Source organism: Xenopus laevis, chromosome 1L (assembly GCF_017654675.1).
Source record: "Xenopus laevis strain J_2021 chromosome 1L, Xenopus_laevis_v10.1, whole genome shotgun sequence".
NCBI lineage: Eukaryota > Metazoa > Chordata > Amphibia > Anura > Pipidae > Xenopus > Xenopus laevis.
This window is the reverse complement of record NC_054371.1, coordinates 136,921,731-136,943,050: the sequence shown is the minus strand read 5'-3', so window position 1 is coordinate 136,943,050 and position 21,320 is coordinate 136,921,731. Positions and strand designations below refer to the sequence as shown.

Sequence of the window (21,320 nt, the reverse complement as noted above, 5' to 3'; positions counted from 1 at the left end):
ATGGCAGTTGGGAAATTGATTGCAGTGTATGTTCTTTCATTTAGTTAAATCTACAGAAGGATGACAGAAGCTCATAATTTTTTACTTGTATTGAAGAGTAAAGACATTCTTGACATTGATGCATGGCACAGCTCTCATGCATTGCCAAAGATGTAAAGGCTTATTGATTACCATGCAACAGTTTCAGAAACTATTGCTGCAGGACCATTAAAAAAATACACACATATATAAGATTATCATTTTTGTAGAAAATTGTTGTGGCAATATACATAATTCATAGGCATTGCAGGAAAACACACATTAAGGAACTGATAAGTCTATGTGGGAAAAAATGTGGGCATATGTCTTAGCTAGTGATGGGCGAATTTGCGAAACGGCGAAAAATTCGCGGAACAGCGCCGGCGTCTCGTTTTTGACGCGGGCGCCCGTTTTTCGACGCGGGCGCCCGTTTTTGACGCCGGCGTCCATTTTTTCGGAAATTTTTTTTTGACGCCGGCGAATTTTTTCCGCGAATTTTCGCGGGCGTTTCGCTAATTTATTTGCTGGCAGTGAATCGCGCAAATTCACCGTGAATTCGCGCCTGGCGAATAAATTCACCCATCACTAGTCTTAGCTACCTGTATTACCAAATATGCTTTAAAGAAAACTATTTTTTTAAATGCTTCAACAAGGATTCTTTTTAAAAGTATTTTGGAAGACCTTTAATACACACAACACGAGACTACTTTCTGGTGTTTTCTATTGACATGAACGCGTCTGTTTGATAGATCTTCTGCCTGGGAAATTGAATCTAGCAGTGGTTTTGTCTCAAAATTGATTACATGGGTAGCTTCCAGTAATACGGTTTCTAAATGTTGCTTGTAAAATAAGGTTACTGTGTTTTCTGCAAAGTCTGTTTTCAATGCACGTCATAAATGGGCAGTATTTCCTGGATGGCAAAGGAATAGGTTGCATCTGAAAGAGCTCGGTGTCTGCAGGATTTCTAAACCTGCACAAAGCAATGAGGACTAACCACTGCTCTTGTCAAATCTTTACATTTACCTCTGAGTTTACAGAGAGATAAGTAAAACCCAAAATAATCGAGGCAAACAGAGTTTTTCCCACCTGTGGATCTCAGTCCTTCGACAAATAAATATGGTGCAGAATTTGAAAGGCTCCAAAAATTATAAAAATTCTAAAATATTATATTTTATTTAAAAAGAAAACTAATATTTTATGGGACCTGGGGCATGATAAAATGATTCACTGGCTATGAAATTTACCTTTCATATCAACAGGAATTGAACACTTTATAAATAGTATATGGATCAGCATAATCTTTTTCCCTTTCTTAACAAAGTTGCAGATGGCCAAGGCATTGCCTCAAAAACTAAGCATTGTGCACAAGATGTAGAATATTTCACTTACTCAAGCTTATTTCCATTGAATACAAATCTTTACATGATATTGGTTTATGAAAAATGGATGTACATGATGCACGTCATTTGTTAAACTATCGGCCCTATCTGTTTTTTTCTATTAGTTACTTGTCTTAACCGAGACAAGACTGAACCTTTATTTATTAAATACTCAAATGCTCCTCTGTCTTTGCCAATCTAATTTTTGTGTGTTTAAATGCACCTGTTCTTCTAGCACATTTGAGAAGGGTTACAGCACTGTGCCAAAGTAGTAGAAAGCAGTTCAGACATTCATCTTCAGAATTCTGGAGACCACAATAAGAAAGCAACTGACTTGTTAAACGTATATCTGATAGCTAAGCATACTTAACTCCTGAGTATCTATGTATATCAATAACTAGAGAGATATGTAGACATGCCATGGAAAGCTCAGTTTACTGGCCTGTTAGTTTGACTACAGATACACAACTTTCCATACCCCAAGATTCCTTTTGACTTTATGTAAGAACAACACAATAGAAAAGCCATATAGCCAGCACAAATGGCACTGTGGTACACCAGGCAATGTTAAAAAACCTGTACTGCAAGCTATGCTAGAAGTACCTCCATGGAAGCAAAAGGATGGAGCAAATATACAATAAATACATATTCCCATTGGAAAAGTGGCTGCTTGCAAATAACCTTAATGGGTTCATTTACTGTGTTTTTCCCTTTGTATGTAACTGTACTTAATGAGTTTAGTGAATAGGGCTTGTGCTGAACACTATTGCAATCAGTTTTTGTTTTCTTAAATTAAACAGATAAAACAGTAAAACTGTAATTAGTGATACTTTCTTTCCTAGTTTTTTGGGAGAAATGTTAGAGGAGGAGAAGGTTTTTAATAATATTATCAGAGCACACATAGACCTCCTGCATTATGGACTTTCGCTTACTTGTGATCCAAAACAGACACAATAAAGGGGTAAAGAGGTTAGTTTATATAGAGCTCTTTATCAATGTTGAAACTTTAATCAGCTGGTTATAGGGTAGGGTAGTAGCATAGGTAGTATGTGTAAAAACAAAACAATATTTTTTTTTTTAATTAATTTAGCACCATTTAAATACACTTGCAAGTGGAATTCAAGTAAATAAAATTTAATTTTCTTACTGTAATAAAAATATCAATAATGTTGTTGGCAATTGTGTATTTTCAGTAGAGTTTTTACTGCTTTAATTAATTTTTCCGTTGCAAAAGATGCTCCATTTTCTTTTTAACGCTTTCAGGTGAGTTAGTTGTCATAGAAATTTTGTTTCTCTGACTTTTTTCTAATTGCAAACATATTAAATTTTTTTAAAATGTATTTAAAATGTTCTGTGTATGGAATCGTAGGATCTTTTCCTGTGTTCTAGTCTTTGGTTTTTAGATTTTAGTTTTGTCAGTATTTAAGTAAGATAATATAGATAGTAATTTGTTTATATGCTACTTACTATATCCATGTATGTGTTTTTAAATATGGAAAGGAAAGTAAAATTATTGGAGATAGCTGAAGTGGCTAAAAATTTGTTTCAGTTCTCCATTAATTAAGATAGCATTGTAACTGATTTGTTGTTCGGAATATCTTCTCAACCTTATGTCTACTTTCAAATACGTTTTTATTTTAAGACTGAGTATTTAGTGGCATGCTTAATAAAATGCATTATATATCTTTTCAGATATATGCATATTTATTTTAAATAGTTCTGATATTTTGTTTACCTTCCTGTAGTGCTACAGAGAACCCTTCCCTTATGATTGGTTTAACTGTCTTTAATGGACAATAAAATGTAATAGCATAGTTTATTAAAGAGATACTGACACAAGGAATTAAATCATTTTTACATCTATCGTAGCATTGGCTTTGCTTGCTACATTTCTTTTGCCATAAAGTATTTGCTCAAAGCTTTTACATTACCCATCTCACTCCCCCTGCTCGTCTATGAGGGGGCTGCCATATTTATGCAACAGTAGTCCGTTAGCATTAGAAACTTTAACTGACAGGCTGAGATGGGACAGTCAGGTTGGCAAAACAGTCAGGTTTAGGAAGAACTAAAAATTATTTATAAAAACAACCCTCTCAGAAAAAAACAACATGACCTATAGATAACTTTTAATGTACATTCATATTTTAAAAAGTTGTTTTTAGCGTCAGAATCACTTTAAGTGCACTGGACATCATTCTTCTCACATTTTAATTTTTACTGATCAGTTGCATCAGGCATGTTGTAGAAGTCTAATTTATAGACTAAAACTGAATGCATGTCTGGTCTTTTGCTGAGGTACTGTATGGAAGCTCTAACCATGTTGTATAAATGGTGTATATTATGGTAACATGGTAAGTTGTAAGAGTTTCAGATGTTCTTGACCACTCAAATGTTAACTATAAACATGTTCATACTTTTGATGCACAGAAGTATTGTTGGTAGCCAAAGCTCCTCAAACCATTCACTCTTGATAACTAAGCATATCTGTATAACTTTATAATATCCTTTTATATAAATTTAGACATTGAAGGGTTTTCATTTTCAGCAGAGACTGGAGAGTCTATTCACATATCTTTATGAGCTTGGCAAAGCTAACTATTAACTATGCACAGCAAATTAGGAAGCAGACTTTTACATTTTAATATCTATGTATACTGTGAAGCCCACTGGAAGGCACCCTCAGAGAGAGAGAGAGAGAGAGAGAGAGAGAGAGAGAGAGAGAGAGATGTTTTTTTGGCAGTGTGATGTAGGCCACTAACAAATTGGTGATAACCTAGAAAAAAATGTCCCATGTCTTTCCGTATATCCCACAATAATAAAAATGTAGTTGCAGGTAATTTATCACACAGCACCCGCTTTGTGACACCGTTACAAATGTTGTACTGCCGAATCATTATTGTTTTTTTGTGACAAAAGGTAATGTACCATGTTATGAAATGCAGATCAGTAATGTTTCAAAGAAAAAGTTGTGAGTGATAGTTGAGTTGTTTTCTTGTGCCTTTTGGAAAATGCATTATCTTGTTCTCTCACCTAGCACAAAAGGGATATTGAATAAAAGAAGCCAGCCTGGAGTGTTCTCTTTGTTATTTCACAGCCACCTATTAATATTTCAGAATGCTTCTGGCTAGGGCCTGAGCTTTAGAGACAGCATGTGGCACCTTAATGCTAACTAAGCACCATGACGGCATTGTAATGGCTCACTTTGTGTGCTTTGATTTGCAATTGAATACATTGCAAAACATCACAAATTCAACTAGTTTGCAGGAAATTTAACACATAAAGACCATGATATTTTTAGAATGAAAGGCATTTTAGTTAACATTAATGTAAGGTTTTCCCCTGTTACTATTAGACTGCCATTACCACTGTGTCCCAAAATGATATCTTGATACATGGCTGTTCCACTAGAAGTCCTGGCCAAATGTGGTCCTCAAAGGGTGTTTTATGGCTTGTTACAAGCTCCACATGTAATTACATTGGCACACATCTTATAATTGCACCCTACTATTCTTAAAAAGATGGGCAAGACTGACCATATACACAACACCTCAAACAAACCACGTTGTATTGAAAGAAATGGGAAAGAGTCTTTTTTTCATTTTTATTATTATTACTACTACTACTACTACTACTACTACTACTACTACTACTACTACTACTACTACTACTACTACTACTACTACTATCAATTAATAATAAGAAGAAAGATAGGTTAGCACACTTCTTAACAGTGTGGGAATTTGCACCAGTGGAGTAGTCCATAGCTATTCAAAGTCAGATACAAGTTAGCCTATCAAACAGAATAGAGCAGTCGCACAGCCTTAACAACCCCTAAAGCTTGCAGCCTGGTACACCGTAATGGAGGATTTGGCAACCTCCCGGACAACAACTGGAAAAGAGATACCAGCACACGAAGCATGTAGTTGTAGGGAAAATCCTTGCCTATTTATAAGCAGGGTGGTCTAATAAAAGTCAAATTTTTTGCACTGGGTATGGTATCACATAGCGATCCGTGAGAAGGTAGCCTTTGAGTGTTGGCCAATTCTTTACTAGTAGGATTGCAAGTTGCCAGGGAGCTTGCAGCCCTACATTGAATAACCTGAAGGGCAAGGGCACTAGAACTGTAACTTGATTGTCAGCACAGTAGTTCATATCATCTATTCTACATCATATAGGGTTTAAGCAAACTTTGCTTGGTTACTATAGGTTGTGGGTTGTGCCCTGCTGTATTCAGACGGGGAATGTGGTAGGTAACTTCACTGTCTAATGTTTAATCCAGTGCAGAATTAAGAGCACAGTCTGCACAGAATATAGCCCCATTGCAAATGCTCAGTACATGGACCCTCAGGGGCTTAATTATGCACCCCTTAGTTGCACTTTCATCTGGGTCAATAGTAAATAAGGCCTTATGGTAGTACAGGGTAATGCAAATATTTAACCCTTTATAAGATTTCCCCAAAGGAATCTTGCAAGTTGTAACGCTATCTTAGATTTTACTGTGGAATATGCAAAGATAAATAGTTAAACTAAAGTTATATATTTCATTTTAAAACCACTTAGTTCTTCAAATAAATACATAGGTTATTTTCAGATGATCTTCAAGTACCATGATAAACATTTCAGTAGGTTATTTGCTTCAGCAGAAGCCCAGCATTAAAACATAAAAACAATCAATACAAATCTACTTTCCCATGGTGATCATAAAGCAGACTTGATTTGCTTTCCTAGTTTGGCTGTGTCCTAAAGCAAAAAGAAAGCATGTGTTGAGCAATGCATAGCTATACAAGTTGGATTAGAACCTATCCATCACACCTATTGATCTCCTGGATTTGAGCTGTTCTGACATTTAAAACTTTTTGATTTTTTTTTTTTTTACATTCCATAACCATTAAATATTTCATAGCCAAGTAGCTGTTCTCTCGCTGCCGTGAGTGTCAATAGCATGAATCGCAAGAATTAAAGCAATCTTCATGATAATACATATTTACATTTGGGTTGCTTGAACAGTTTTTTCTTAAGACTAATTATATAGATGCAGTAAATGGTTAAAACATAATATGAAATAGAAAAATATTTTCTTTTCCATATAGATTGCAGTTTGCCAGCTGTAAAAATATAGGAGAGATCTGCTGAAGCAATTGAAACCGATGGCAGTCACAACTTTTTTTCATAGTGCTCCTGAAGTACAAATGCAAAAATGGAACATTTTAGCATAACATTTCTTAATTATACAATTCGATTGCTGATATGATATTACTGTTAAAAATAAAGCACTGTTTGCAGCAAGTTCTGCCTCTTGGCTCTTTTCTCAGTAACTTGCACGTTAAGCATATGATTTTACTGTTAACCTGCTGATGAGAATAAAAGCTTTTAATGAAAGTGTGGATTGCTGCCTATCTTTATACAGATATGATATTGTGCCACAACCGGAACATGCATTCTTTTATTTTTAACATTGATTCTTTTCTTTCTTTCTTTTGCAGAGATGTGTTTTTTGCAGAGAAAGAGTTAACAGGGTTTCTGGAGCATGCATCCAGTGCTCATATGGGCGCTGTCCGACATCTTTTCATGTGACCTGTGCTCATGCAGCTGGAGTACTGATGGAGCCTGATGAGTGGCCCTTTGTAGTATATACAACATGCTTCAGGCACATGATCAATCAGAATATGGTGAGAACCTTTTCTGGACACTTTTTATTGTATCGATTGGAAAGCTTCTAGACCATGGCCCCAGAATTTCTCTGACTGATATCTATCTTCTTGTGATTCTCAATCTGTTATTTTTATTACTTACGAAGTGGAAATGGAGGCTAGCTCTGGGCAGTTGGATTGATGCTTTTCACATCATAAGATGCCTAAAATAATTGTGATTTTGACTGCCTGAACATCATGTACTGTTGATACTGTAATGAAAGAATTTTCCTTCAGGTATCCCTCAACCAATGAACAAATAAAGATAAGCTATTTATAAAAAAAAAAAAAGACAGCAAATAATAAGAAAAGTGTTCACTCATTTTTTTCATTATTTTATCAGATCTCAACAAATTTGCAATTGTTTTAAAGCAAAACAGTTCAAATGCCGACCTATGACATCTTATTTGATTTACATAGTTTTATGTACGGTAGTTAAAATTACAGTGTTGGGCATCTTATGACTTATGTGGCTATTAGTCGACTGTTTTTTGAGTTGTTTTTGCAGGAATTTGTCTTCTGCCACTCCCATGTTAGACATTGTTGCTCCTTGAGCAATCAACTGTAATCCAGTGAGAATGCCCGCACATGCAGAGATCTGTATTCCAAATGCTCTAGGTGGAACAGTCTTCAGGCAATTCATTTATAACTGAGAAATTGTTGAGGCAAATTGCAAGGCTTATTGGATTTCCATTATCATATGGCACTAACTATATGACAATTATAAGTTATATTTTATAGTGTATATTAATGATTTTATTGATTGCTTATGGTATGTTTTGTGTTTTTCCAGAGAAGTAAAGTTGCTAATAAAAAAATATCCATTGGTCAGACTGTAATAGCAAAACACAGAAATACACGATATTACAATTGCCAGTTGAAAGAGATTACATCACAAACCTTCTATGAAATTGTGTTTGACGATGGATCTACAAGCAAAGACACTTTCCCTGAAGATATCATTGTAAGTGAAAAAGTGTTATTGTAAAATATGCTGCGAACTGTTAAGGGGACCGTCATACTGGTATTTAAATAATAACATAAAATCCTAAAGCGTTGTTTTAAATCTGTGCTGGTTTCTGTCATATTTGTAATTTTTAAAAGGCTAGTAGAGTTAAAAGCTATAAGCCTGATTCTAGGTTCTCCATTAAAAAAGAAACCTATTTCCAATATTCATTCATTAAACATTCTGTACCAAGTGTGCCTTCTACCTTATAGCTGCTAATGAGAAGGCAAAAGGTACAGGGCTTGCTTTGTATGCTGTGCTTGCGTATGCTTTTCATTTGCGTCTGCAACTGTGTATGAAAAAAATGGTGTACTTCCTATCCCTGATAAATGGGCCCTTTGTCAATATTACTTTTGGCTTGCCATATTATAATCAATCTTCCCCCCCCCATATGGAACACATATCTGTACTCTATAATAGAAAATATTGTTAATATAATGTGTAATGGCCCAAAAGTGTTTTCTTTCCCCACACTAATATTTCCTAAGGCAGATGGGAGAGTGATACAATAGTATACAATATATATACAACAGTATATAGGAAATGCACACATGTTCAGCATAACTGCAGTAACGAATGTGTAACCGAACATGAATTTGTAATGTCATATGTTTATGATACTGATGGTGATGGTGAAATCTGCCTATACAGATTTTTCTCCAACAGCATCATGCCCCTTCTTTATTTATAGTTAAAAGCTAACTAATTAAACGTGAACTGTAGCAATGGCCCCACCATACCAAATGGTACAGCACTTTGGTTGTAGTCTCTAGCCGTTTGTATACTTTATTCAACCAGTCTTTCCCCAAAAAAATATAAATGTGTAAATACTTTCATTCTTTTTCATCCTTTGGCATTCACTCTTTCATCCCTTGACATCAACACTTTCATAACTCTTTCCCACTGAAGTAAGTGTTTTGTGTTTATTTTATAGAACAGACACTGTCTTACACTAGGTCCACCCGCAGAGGGAGAGACGGTTGAGGTTAAATGGTCTGATGGCTTACTTTATGGAGGAAAATATCTGGGAAAGAATACAGTTTACATGTATCAGGTGAGTACATGTTAAATATCTTGCATTCAGTTTAGTTATAGCCATTTACCACATGTGGCCTCTGTCTCACGCTGTGTTGCATGTAACATTTTAATTGCCCATTTTTATGAAATAGAATTGGATTCGAAAGTTGTGTATATATGTACGAAAATATGATTCCAGTGAATGCAGTGTATGAGTGTCATTCTTTATTGTCTCTGAAAATACTGCATGAATGCCGCATGAAAATCCCGTGTTTGATGCAAACTGATAAGTTCCTTTATCAGTTTGCATCAAACACAGATTCCATAATGAAAGCCTGTTTCTGTTATCTGAATAGAAAGTGTTTAATAAAGTGTAGTTTTTGGGGAAAAACTGTTACTTTTTCAGGTAAAGTTTTTTTCTGGTAAACAGAATTCTCAAGGCTTAAAAATGCACTAGGGGCATATTTATTGACACTGGAGGCAAACTTTACAGGTAGCAATGGAAGTCTGTGGGCGACAATTTTTTTTTTCACCCGTTGGAGTCTGTGAGTGTCATTTTTTGCAGCGAAACTTGGCAAACAATTTTGCTAATCACAAATCCATTGTTAATATTATAGCTAATGGCTGATTTATCCAAGGTAGAATGTTCTATTTTATTTTTTTTTACCTCAAATGAACTCGAATTACCTCAAAATTTGAATAGTATCTTATTTAAGAAAAAACTTGAACGTCTAAAACTCGAACAAATATTACTGGCCTTAAAACTCGGATCGAATTCGACTACAACTCGAATCAAGTTTTTTCTACATGAACGCGGCAGGTTTTAGGTGCTGAATATTTTAATTAGAGTTTTTCCCAGGGTCAAGGCATGATAAATCTCGAATTCGAGTTTGGATTACGAATTTGTGAGTTTTGACTAAAAATCCAACTCGAAAATTCGAATTTACAATTTGAACCTTAATAAATCTGCCCCTTAGGCTAGTGGCACACTAGGCATTTCTGAGGAGGTATAAAAAAGGACCAGCTGCTTTATTTTGCTCCCTGTTTTGTGTATACTAGCTGGATCGACCCATCAGCACTCAGATTTTGGCACATAAATTAACACTTCCATGTTTAAATGCTGTCATAGCACACACTGCAGTGATCAGAATAGAGCAGATCAGCCTTTTTTGTACATGCAACTATACGCAACACCTATTGTGCCACTAGCCTTAGTATCGTTCCACAGTACAAACCAGGATCAGTTAATCTTTGTATGAATGGAACACTGAATTTAACTACACTGCTGCTTAGGATGCCTGTGGATGATTTTACTCAAGGCAAATTATTAGAAGATGTAACTGGAGCTGAATAAACACATGCATGATACTTTATGAATATTTGAAGCCTAACCCACTCTAAAGAACTCAAAAGATTAATTGTATAGTATAAAGGACTATTCAACATGCTAAATCATTTCTGTCTCTTTTGTGTGTGTGTTCTGTTCAGGTTTTTGTATGTGCTTGGCTATTGTAGGCTGTGTAGGCAATACTACATCTCGCTTTTACCTACATAGCAAACTGTTTTTCCTTCCCCCCCCCCCGCTCTCTTTAGGCCATGTTCATATGTAATGTACACACCATCCCCAGGCCAGAGAGGCAGCCACTATGTTCTCTCTATGTCTAGAGACTGTAAGCACACAGTCTCTAGACATAGAGAGAACATAGAGGCTGCCTCTCTGGCCTGGGGATGGTGTGTGTGCTTACTTTAGTTACTGAATATTTTTGGCTAATAAGCCAACCTGTTCAGATAGCCTAGACTAGCTCCCTCTGTGTGACTCAGTGGCCCATCCTCAATGAAGGATGCCCTTGGTTACTGGAAAGCCCTAGCACAAGTTAGTTATTAGTAGAAGAATGCAGAAAACACGAGAAGTTGTGCAAGAGCTCCCTGGGTTAACTTAGGATACTTCTAAAACTCTGCTTCCTCAGTGGCCATTAGTAAGTGGTAAGTTTATTGCACCGTATATGTATAGTGTATGATGCTTGTTAAGTTTGTGGGACAGTTACAGTGCCATCTGTGAATCAAAGGACTTTAGGGTTATCTGGCTGGTCAGAGTTTTAGCTTGGTGAACTAGTCTGAAAGCTTGTAAAGAGAAGATTTTGTTAGAATGCTTATTTGTTCTCCTTAATAGTAATGGAAGACCACTTTAAGAACAAACCAAATGATTTTCTTGAATGAATTTCTTGAAATCATGGTTGAATGGCCAATACAGCAACTTTCTTTCTTTCTTGTCTGTGGGGGCCCTGTTCAAATGATTGACTTCAAAAATGGGTCAGAGCCCTAAAAACACCAGATACCACTGGAAGCCATTGTCCAAAGGGGAAACTGCAAGAAGATTTGTAACAGCTTTGTAGAAGTTAGGAAAAGCAATGCTAAACGCAAAATAAACATGCATCCTATATAATAAAGTTGAAGTGTCTCTGCGTCCAGTCCCTGTGTCCATGGGATTGCGCTACTGCACATGTGCCCCACGGGACGCAGAGACACTTCAACTTATAACGTCACAATCAGCCATTAGCTCCTCAGCTTCATGCCTCCCCTTCCATTGGCTGCGCCGTCCAACGTACGGCACGTCCAATCAGGCTGACGATATCACGTGGTGCCGCCCCTCTGTCTCCCTCCCTTGCAGTGCCAGACCCCCTCTACATATAAAAATTTGTGAGAAAAAAAAGTTTTCGCATGCGCACGAGAAGCGCTGCTCACGCATGCGCATGGCGGCGTTCGAGCGGCCGAACTCGGTGCGGCACAGTAGGGGGGCGGGGGGCCCTGGACCAGCAGTCCTGGTGGGCCCCGGGCCCCCCAGTCCGACCCTGCTCCCTTGCCCAACTGGCTGCTATATCCCGGCATCCCTTGCGCCCGCCTCTTTCTCTTTCCGGTAACCAAGATGTCTGAGAAGTGAGGGCTGAGTGCTTGTGACTTAAATCCGTCGTCATCTGCCGCTTTGTTCGCGTTGCTGATGGCTGAAATGATGTGAGGACTGTGTGACTGGGCTACAGTGACTTTATATTGACAGGGTGTAGTTATATATATATACGGTAGATAAAACATGGCTTCCCCTCAGAACATCAGCAAGAGATTCCCGGGACATTTAAGGTTTCCCCGCAGCTCCCAGACTTCCCACTATCGCTCATATGGACATGGTCAAGAGGGGAGAGAGTGGGGAACAGAAAGAGGCCTCGCATCATTTCAGCCATCAGCAACGCGAACAAAGCGGCAGATGACGATGGATTTAAGTCACAAGCGCTCAGCCCTCACCTCTCTTAGACATCTTGGTTACCGGAAATAGAAAGAGGTGGGCGCACGGGATGCCGGGATATAGCAGCCAGTTGGGCAAGGGAGGGAGACAGGGGGGCGGCACCACGTGATATCGTCAGCCTGATTGGACGTGCCGTACGTTGGACGGCGCAGCCACGTGACCAGGAAATGGCAGGGGATGTGTGAAGCTGAGGAGCTAATGGCTGATTGTGACGTTATAAGTTGAAGTGTCTCTGCGTCCCGTGGGGCACATGCGCAGTAGCGCAATCCCACGGACACAGGGACTGGACGCAGAGACACTTCAACTTTATTATATAGGATAGGATATCCTTATATAATAAAGTTGAAGTGTCTCTGCGTCCAGTCCCTGTGTCCGTGGGATTGCGCTACTGCGCATGTGCCCCACGGACCGTCTCTGGCGCATTTACGCAAGCGACGTAGATAGACGCGCAACTTCGCACCCTTACACTGTGGCGTGTTTTACCATTGTGGGTGATAAATACATTACCGTTCGCCGACCTAGAACAATTCTGTTTTTATAAATGTTTGACTACATATGTTCTAGCGCCCGTTAATTTAACGGGCTTAATGTCTAGTTCATTATAAAATCCTTCATGCTGCCAAAAGGAATAACAAAAGGAGCCATGGTAGCCCTTAATCCAATGTAGATACATTTGCCCAAATGGAGATACAGTAATTATGATACCATTGGAATCTTTAATCTGTTTGCTGCACAATTAATTTGTATGAGATTTTTTAGAAACTGATCAATTTTTAAATTAACTTGACTTGTTCAACATCATTAAAGTAATGTGAAACTTTCTCTTACAGTGATTAGAGTTTTGATGTATTTCAAAACTCAATTTTCTCATTTTCCAATATAATGGTGCAGATTAGATTACATTTAATGCAAAACTTTAGAGATTTCTTTGGGCTGAACATTTTGGAAGTGACATTGTACACACGTTTTTTATTTAACTGATATCTTATGCAGTGTCATTCAGGTTGTCTTCTCTTCACCTGCATTTCTCTCTGCAAATCTCCAAAGAACTGAAAGCTTTTCAATTAAATTCTGCCAGTTGTTGCAATGGAAGCAAATACAAAAAAAAGAAATTAAATAAGGAGAGCGGAAAAAAGGTTGATGGATGTGCATGTAAAGAGTTTTTTGCACTACATTAAATGTGGCACTTTAAATGTAGATAATGCTGTGTGGGTTATCTTTTGTAGCAGATTGCATATTTAATGGAAATTCTAGAGACAGACAACACAGACACATTAAAATAGTAATTCTAGTTACAGCTACTTACACACTGTGCTAAACTTGGATTTTTTTCCTATACAGCTTGGCAATAACTATTACAGCTTAAAGCTTAACATATTTTGGCGTATGTGAGGTGCAGTTTGGGATATAATAATAAATAAAATACAAGACTTAGCATTTCTTAAATACTGGTAAGATGGTCCATCTGCAGTTTATAACTTAGGGAATTAGTTGGTTAGGAGAATTTCTTCCAGACATGGAAAAGTTGTTGCTGAAGTCAATTGTTAACAACATTCCTATGGACTATATTTTTGTAAAAGTAGATGATTTAAGCAATGGCTGAACAAATCTATAAATCAAGTAATATTTTGTTTTTCTCCCCTTAGTGCTTTGTTATTAAAACAAAGAATTTTTTTAAGTGATACAATGGGCAGAATACATTTTTCGCATATGTTCCATTTATTATATTTGTGATGTCTATACTGCCATTTTTTTCAAATTTAAATGTAAAATTAGGCAGTACGCATGCTTTACTGCCTGCTATTAAGTCAATATTTTGTTTTCTTGTGCAGCTGAATTTAGTGCCTATGTTTTGCTATTCAATCAATATTTTATTTCATCATGCAGCTGAATTTAGTGTTCCAGAGTAGGTTCATTGTAATGTGTCGAATTTGCCTTTATTTGGGTGTCTGCTGTTTCTTGTGTTTCCACTTTAAATACATTATTAAAATAATCAGTACACATCAGTACTGTCCCAGTATACTGATATGTTTTTTAGCCAATAGATTGTTTTCTTTTTTTTTTTTTATAGATAGGATGGTCATAGAAATTTAAATAATCTTTGTGGTGTTTATACAAATGGCCTGTAGATGTCACTGTGGTCAGACATAATGTGCATACTTCCTTGTAGCTTAAAAGTGAAAGTGATAGCTTACTGTTGTGTAATGCCTGCATGACTCTGCTAATAAAGCACTGTTATACTCTACTCATCCTCGGCTACTTGGAGTAAGGTTCTTAGTGGGGTCCCCCTGGGCTCGGTATTAGGTCCACTTTTGTTTAACTTGTTCATTAATGACTTAGGGGAGGGTGTTGTAAGTAATATATCAGTGTTTGCAGATGACACAAAACTATCCAGCCCAATTAATTCCATCCAGGATGTGGCATCCTTGCAACACGATCTTGACAAACTGGCATTCTGGGCAGCTAAGTGGCAAATGAGATTCAATGTTGATAAATGTAAAGTCATGCACCTGGAATGTAAAAATATCCAAGACACTTATACCCTTAATGGGACTGCACTAGGCAAATCCATTATGGAAAAGGACCTTGGAGTCCTTGTAGATGATAAACTTGGCTGTAGCAAGCAATGCCAGTCAGCAGCAAATAAGGTCTTAAAAGGGGCATAGAGTCACGGGAGGAGGGGGTCATTCTTCCACTGTATAGAGCACTTGTAAGGTCCCGTCTAGAATATGCCGTACAGTTTTGGTCTCCATCACTCAAACAGGACATTATTGTATTAAAGAGGGTACAGAGAAGGGCAACTAAGCTGGTGAAAGGTATGGAAAATCTTAGCTATGAGGAAAGACTGGCCAAATTGGGGATGTTCACGCTGGAGAAGAGGCGCTTAAGGGGTGATATGATAACTATGTATAAATATATAAGGCGATCATATAATAATCTCTCAAATGCTTTATTTACCAGTAGGTCTTTCCAGCTGACACAAGGTCACCCATTCCGATAGAAGAAAAGAGGTTCCGCCTAAATATTTGGAAGGGGTTTTTTACAGTGAGAGCTGTGAAGATGTGGAATCCTCTCCCTGAATCAGTTGTACAGGCTGATACATTAGATAGCTTTAAGAAGGGGTTGGATGGCTTTTAGCAAGTGAGGGAATACAGGGTTATGGGAGATAGCTCATAGTACAAGTTGATCCAGGGACTAGTCCGGAAGGAATTTTTCCCCCCTCTGAGGCGAATTGGTGAGGCTTCAGATGGGTTTTTTGCCTTCCTCTGGATCAACTGGCAGTTAGGCAGATTTAAAATTTAAAAAAAAAAAAAAAAAGAGGTTGAACTTGATGGACGTGTGTCTTTTTTTCAACCTACTATGTTACTATGTATGTTACTATGTTACTATGTTACCCAAAACATAACAAATGGCGACAAGGATGGCTCTTCTACCTCTGCAGCAGCCTGCAGCTATTCTTCCAAACCCTGGTGAGCATACCATACCTTTTACTGCTTGGATCCGTATGTTTGAAAATTACATTATTGCTGCTGACCAAGGGGAGATTTCTGCTGCTAGAAAGCGGGAGCAGAGGGACAGCGTATATTCTTTACATTACCATTACCTGATGGTACTTATGAAACTGCTCTTACTGTTATAAAAAACTTTTTCGTGCCAAGAGTAAATGTGGTTGCTGAAAGATATAAATTCCACCAACGTGGACAGCGTAATGGAGAATCCACAGAACAGTTTGTAGCAGGTTTGAGAGAGCTGGTTGTTACCTGTGAATTTGGGAATCTAAGAGATGAAATGCTAAGAGAACAATCTTGTTCCTTTAAAACTGCATTAGCATTTAAACATTAAACATAGCAAATATTAATTCTGATATTTTTATTTGAATGTTTGTTAGTTAAGTTAGGCTTTGAAATACAGCAAACATTTTGTGTTTCTCTGTTCTAGGTTGAGTTTGAAGATGGCTCCCAGATTGTCACTAAAAGAGAAGATATATACACACTTGATGAGGAGCTTCCAAAAAAGATTAAATCCCGCTATGTAAGGGTTTTAAGATTTCTTTTTATATATATTATATGATATACAGATTTATCTAGACATCATGCTTTAGATTGTGCTAAAACGGTTTGTATTTAAATAGAACAACATTCATAAGTGTTGCTGCTTTATAACCATTCAAAATAATAACGCTCTAGAGAGCTTATATTAGTCACTGCTTCCACTGCATCATTTATTAATCTGTTACTGTTCGCTCCCATTATTTATGTTTTAGTCCAGAGCCTCTGACATGAAATTTGAAGATGAGTTTTATGGAGAAGAGGTCATTTGTGGTCAGAAGAAAAGGCAGAGAGTGCTCAATGTGAAGTTAGAAAATGATTATGTTAATGATCCTTTATATCATACTTTCTTAAAGAGCTCATTCCAGACGACATGCCAGCAAGTACTTTGAAGACCAGAAAGATCACTTCTACAATCTGCACTGTGGCTAAACAACAGTAAAGACGTCTGAGGATTAAGATACAAATGTATATACATAACTTTGTTAGTAAAATGAATTGTTGTGAATTATTAATCGACAAATTACAAAGCAATGAATTGATAGCACAAAATGAAAAAAGTCATTTGTCATTTCTCTTCAGTGGCTGATATGGGCTTTGAAAGGCCATAAAGTTTGAAATACACATTGAAACAACTTTCTTAAGAAACTCAGGACTTCAGCATACTACTTTTTTTTTTGTAAGGAACTCAGTACAATAAGTTTAATGCAAAATGTCTATTCCACATAAAAATCTCATACCAGCATTTAACTTTTGGAAGTACATATGCAAATATGTCAGGGATTAAAATATCATTTATAGAAATCTTGTTTTTTTTTCCCATTTTCTATGTTGTAGACTTTTTTATTGTATTTTTGTGTCTCTTATTTCATTGTCCTCCAGGAGAGATACCTGATTTGACTGGTTATTTACATAACAGAGATGAAATGAAGATTTTGTAAAATTATTTTTATTTATTCAAGTACTGAATACGTGATCTTTCCCTAACCATCAGCTAGATGTTACTTTCTTAACTCAGCACACTCTGGTCTATAGCAATTTGTCTTTAGGTAGAAGAATTAGCCAATCAATGGACTTATAACATCTGACACCATGGGGTAAAGAAAGCTGTTATCAATATTTTTTTTTTTCCATATTTAATGCTAAGCAATAAACCATTATCTGCACATACACCTTCACTGTTGATGGGAAAGCCAACTTCAGCCATTTTCAGAAATATTTTCCTTGCATAACTAATTACCATTTAGTTGCCTCTCATTGGCCAGAAAAGAATTCAAAAGGACATTTGTGACATATAACAGATGGTCTGGAAAAGTCAGTTCGTGAAGTAGATGGAAATCTCTGCTTTGGTTTGAACATTTGGATTATTTACTATTTTTACAGTTACATTTTTCTTCTTGCCCTGGAAGTTAAGCAGTGAAACCACAGTATATAACCTATAGTGTCCTTTGCCAAAATACACTCCATCTGTATAATATTTTTCAGCAATAAGCAATGTTTTCTAGAACAAAATACAGATATCCTTTTTTTTGGCTAACAAGACAAAAAATCATCTTTAAACATGAAAATTGATTAATTTGAGAGTTTATATCTTAATTTACATTTTTTATTACATATTTTTATGTTTGGTTCTTGATTCTTTCTGATGTCCACGTGAATTGTACTTACCCTGTGAACAAAATACAGATAAGCCCATAGTTACCATTTCCCTTAACTAAGCAGCAGAACATAAAGTAATTTGCTGGGTAAGGAGAAAGATGACTTCAGGGTATATGCTTATGATAAATTAATTAAAGTTGGCCATACATGGGCAAATAGAAACTGTTTACTCTGCCCTTTCAGATTTAGTAGGCAGCTTATTGCCCTGCATATTGGGTCTTTCTAGTGGTATGCCTGAATCATATCTGGAAGATGAGAAAATCCTAATGGATGAGGACCAACTCACCACATTTACATACACACTCTTCTCCCTGTGGGTCTCCATTGGCATGCTGTATGAACAATTTTTGTGTGGGTGCATGCTCATGTTATTTATCTGCAATCAATTTAGTATGATATTTGAACAATAAATGAAATGTGTGGGCATACACCATACAATCACAAAGATTCAGCATTAATATTATGTAGTCTTTTTCGAATCTGAGGGGAAGTTACAGTAGTAAAAATAGGGAAATACTTTTACAAGCAAATCATGCCTTGTTATAAGGTGAAAAAGATGATACTGTATTCTGTTGTCTTAATTAGTTTGTGCCAGAGATAGCATTTTCTTATTTCTGTATTTTGTAGCTGGTTGTTGTTAAACGAACAGTAAAAGCTAGTAGTTATAGCATATACATATATGTAACATGGGGTTTTTAATATGCAGTGCCTTACCCAGAACCACTGAACTAGAAATCTATGCGCTAAAGAAAGTGCTACTTCTCCAAAAACAGTGCCAAGTGTGTGCCACTATTTTTCTACACCTGTATTAAAGCCATTCAGCTCATTTGTAAATAGCTGTGCAACAGTCAGAAGAAAAGAGACTTGTTTTGAATCATATTTCTCCTGCTTTGCTGTATAAGGATTGCTTGGCACAGTTTTCTTGGTGACTATTAGCCATATTACATAACCGAAAAAGCTGCTTCTGTTTTCAGGTCAATGCCATGTGGGGCTGCTTCTGCAGATACATGCAAGTTGAGATTCAGCCCTTATCTTGTGACTTCATTTGGAGCCACTGTATTGGCCTGGGTTCATACACACAGAGCAAATTTCTTTGTCAAAATATGCATGTATTTTGGCACTGAAATTTGCTCTGTGTGCCTGCACCCGGGCCCTATGCTGTGACTCTGGGTACAGTCTCAAGAGAAGGCTAATGATAATGGAGGGGCCGATTCTTGGCCTGCATTTGTTTTGTACCCAGTGGATCAACCCCATATGGCGTTAGCCTTATTCATGTTTATAAACAAAACAAAATGTTGTAAATTGACATTTGACTTAACCATGGATGTTTTTTGCTTCTTGTTGTTTTTTGTTTATTTTCAGCTAGCATTTTTGGAAACAAGGCAAAGGTATATTTAAAGAACTAAACCGTGGCCCATCCTTAGCCCCCTTCACTGCCCACCAAGCTCCCTCCCCGCAACATCAGTTCCCCTGTGTGCCAACCTGCTATAAATTTGCAGAGTTGCACAGCAATGTTCAAGGTGCCATCTTTCCCTGTCTTCTTCTATTAGACTGCTGACACCGATCTTACAGGAGCATGCACAGTTGAATCTAAATCCTTCGACTGCGCAAGCTCCTGCAAGATCCGTTTTGGAGAACTGACAGATAAGGATCCAGAGGAAAATGGCACCTTTGAACTCTGAATATTTATGGCAGGGGAATTTTTCAACAGAAAAGATGTTGCAGGCAGGGAGTAGAGGGCAGTAGAAGAGGGGAGTAAAAATGGGCTAGGGTTTAGTTCTCCTTTAACTTTACTTGAGTTGATAATTACTCATTTTTTCAGCATAGTGACAATGGAAACAATCAGCAGTCTGGGCTATGTACTATATAACAGTTTTTTCTTTTTATTTAAATATACATGTAAGTATGATCTTAGTTTTATTATAAACCCTTTGTGACCATACCACCAGTGATGATGATAAAAATTATTTTATGTATAATAATATAAAAATTATTTTATGTATATAGTAATATTACTATAGAATCATATACTCTTTGCTGTCCACTGACAGCATGTTTTACCTTGGTATTGGCTGCTGATAAAGAAGGACTTTTGTTAGGCCAAAACTGGACACCCTAGGCTTGTAAGGCATTCTGAGTTTAATGCATGTCGTTAACCTCATTAATTGTTTAGTAGCTCTATACTTCAAACCAAATATGGATTAAGAGAAGAGCAAATCTTAGAAACTAGAGGTAAATGTTATTGTGATGTTTGTGCAGGAGTTGTTCTGATTCTGCAGGGACTTTTGGCTCATGCTGCCTGCTTGCATTATTTCACTTTTGCAAGAATAAGTGAGTAAAAACAGCTCTATATTAAGATTGCTTCAGTTTGTGATTATCTCTCTCCAGCAGCCTGCTCCCCAAATGGGGCAGATTCCAGTACACGCTCTTAGTCATATAAAGTGAGCTAGTTGGTGCTATGAGGTCTGCTCTGCCTGCACTCATTTTGTATCTATTTTCTTTTATTTGTACTAGAGTATTGGTAGTCTGTTACTTAAAATACAGAATGCAATGTCATTCAGAGTATTAAATTAAATTAAATTAAATGGCTTTCTTTTCTGTATTGTACATTTATTTACACATTTTATACTGTTAGTTTTTATTGATAAGAAAAGCAAAAAACATTACATTATTCTTTTTTTCAACTTTAAGGATTATGGAGCTTTATGTACGTAATCATCTTCTTCGAATCATAATTTATTATTTTAAAAATATACTGTACATTTGTAATGTCTTTTTGACTCTGTATAATTAATATAATTTGAGACTTTTATGTTTTTTCTCTTTATAATTTATGTGTTACATTTTGGTAACTTCCATTCAATTAAAGACAATAGTTTGATACTATCAATAAATATTTTAACTACTTTGGTCCTCCAGAGATGTCCAACACTCTCTTTTGAGTCTACAATTTCCAGTATCTATTTGCGTAAGTTTGTCAAACTCAGACAAGGTCCCCAGTAAAAGTAGACACTAAGGGGTTTATTTATCAACATTAGTAATATTTTTTTCAGCAATTTGAATTTTTTTTTAGCTAAAAATCCTGAATTTGAATAATTTGAAAAAAAACCCTTTCAGTATTTATTAAGCAAAAAAATAAAAAGTGAAAACCTCTAATGTAAAACTTTGCCATCAAAAAGTTGCAAGGTCATGTAAAAGTCAACGGGA

The 21,320-nt window shown here is 36.6% G+C and overlaps 1 protein-coding gene across 2 annotated transcripts in view; it reads left to right on the top strand.

Moving 5' to 3' along the window:
* The window catches only part of kdm4c.L (lysine (K)-specific demethylase 4C L homeolog), a 121,954-nt gene extending 101,904 nt beyond the window's left edge, over positions 1 to 20,050 (top strand). Inside the window, exons 18-22 of one of the 2 annotated variants that reach the window (XM_018258140.2) lie at positions 6,881 to 7,066; positions 7,881 to 8,051; positions 9,028 to 9,147; positions 16,345 to 16,437; positions 16,811 to 20,050. In XM_018258140.2, the coding sequence (XP_018113629.1) occupies positions 6,881 to 7,066; positions 7,881 to 8,051; positions 9,028 to 9,147; positions 16,345 to 16,437; positions 16,811 to 16,846 (606 nt within the window). In that variant the 3' untranslated portion in view covers positions 16,847 to 20,050. Of the gene's footprint in view, positions 1 to 6,880; positions 7,067 to 7,880; positions 8,052 to 9,027; positions 9,148 to 16,344; positions 16,438 to 16,669 lie in introns of both variants that reach the window. The other variant, XM_018258113.2, reaches the window with a different exon arrangement.
* The last annotated feature ends 1,270 nt before the right edge of the window (positions 20,051 to 21,320 follow it).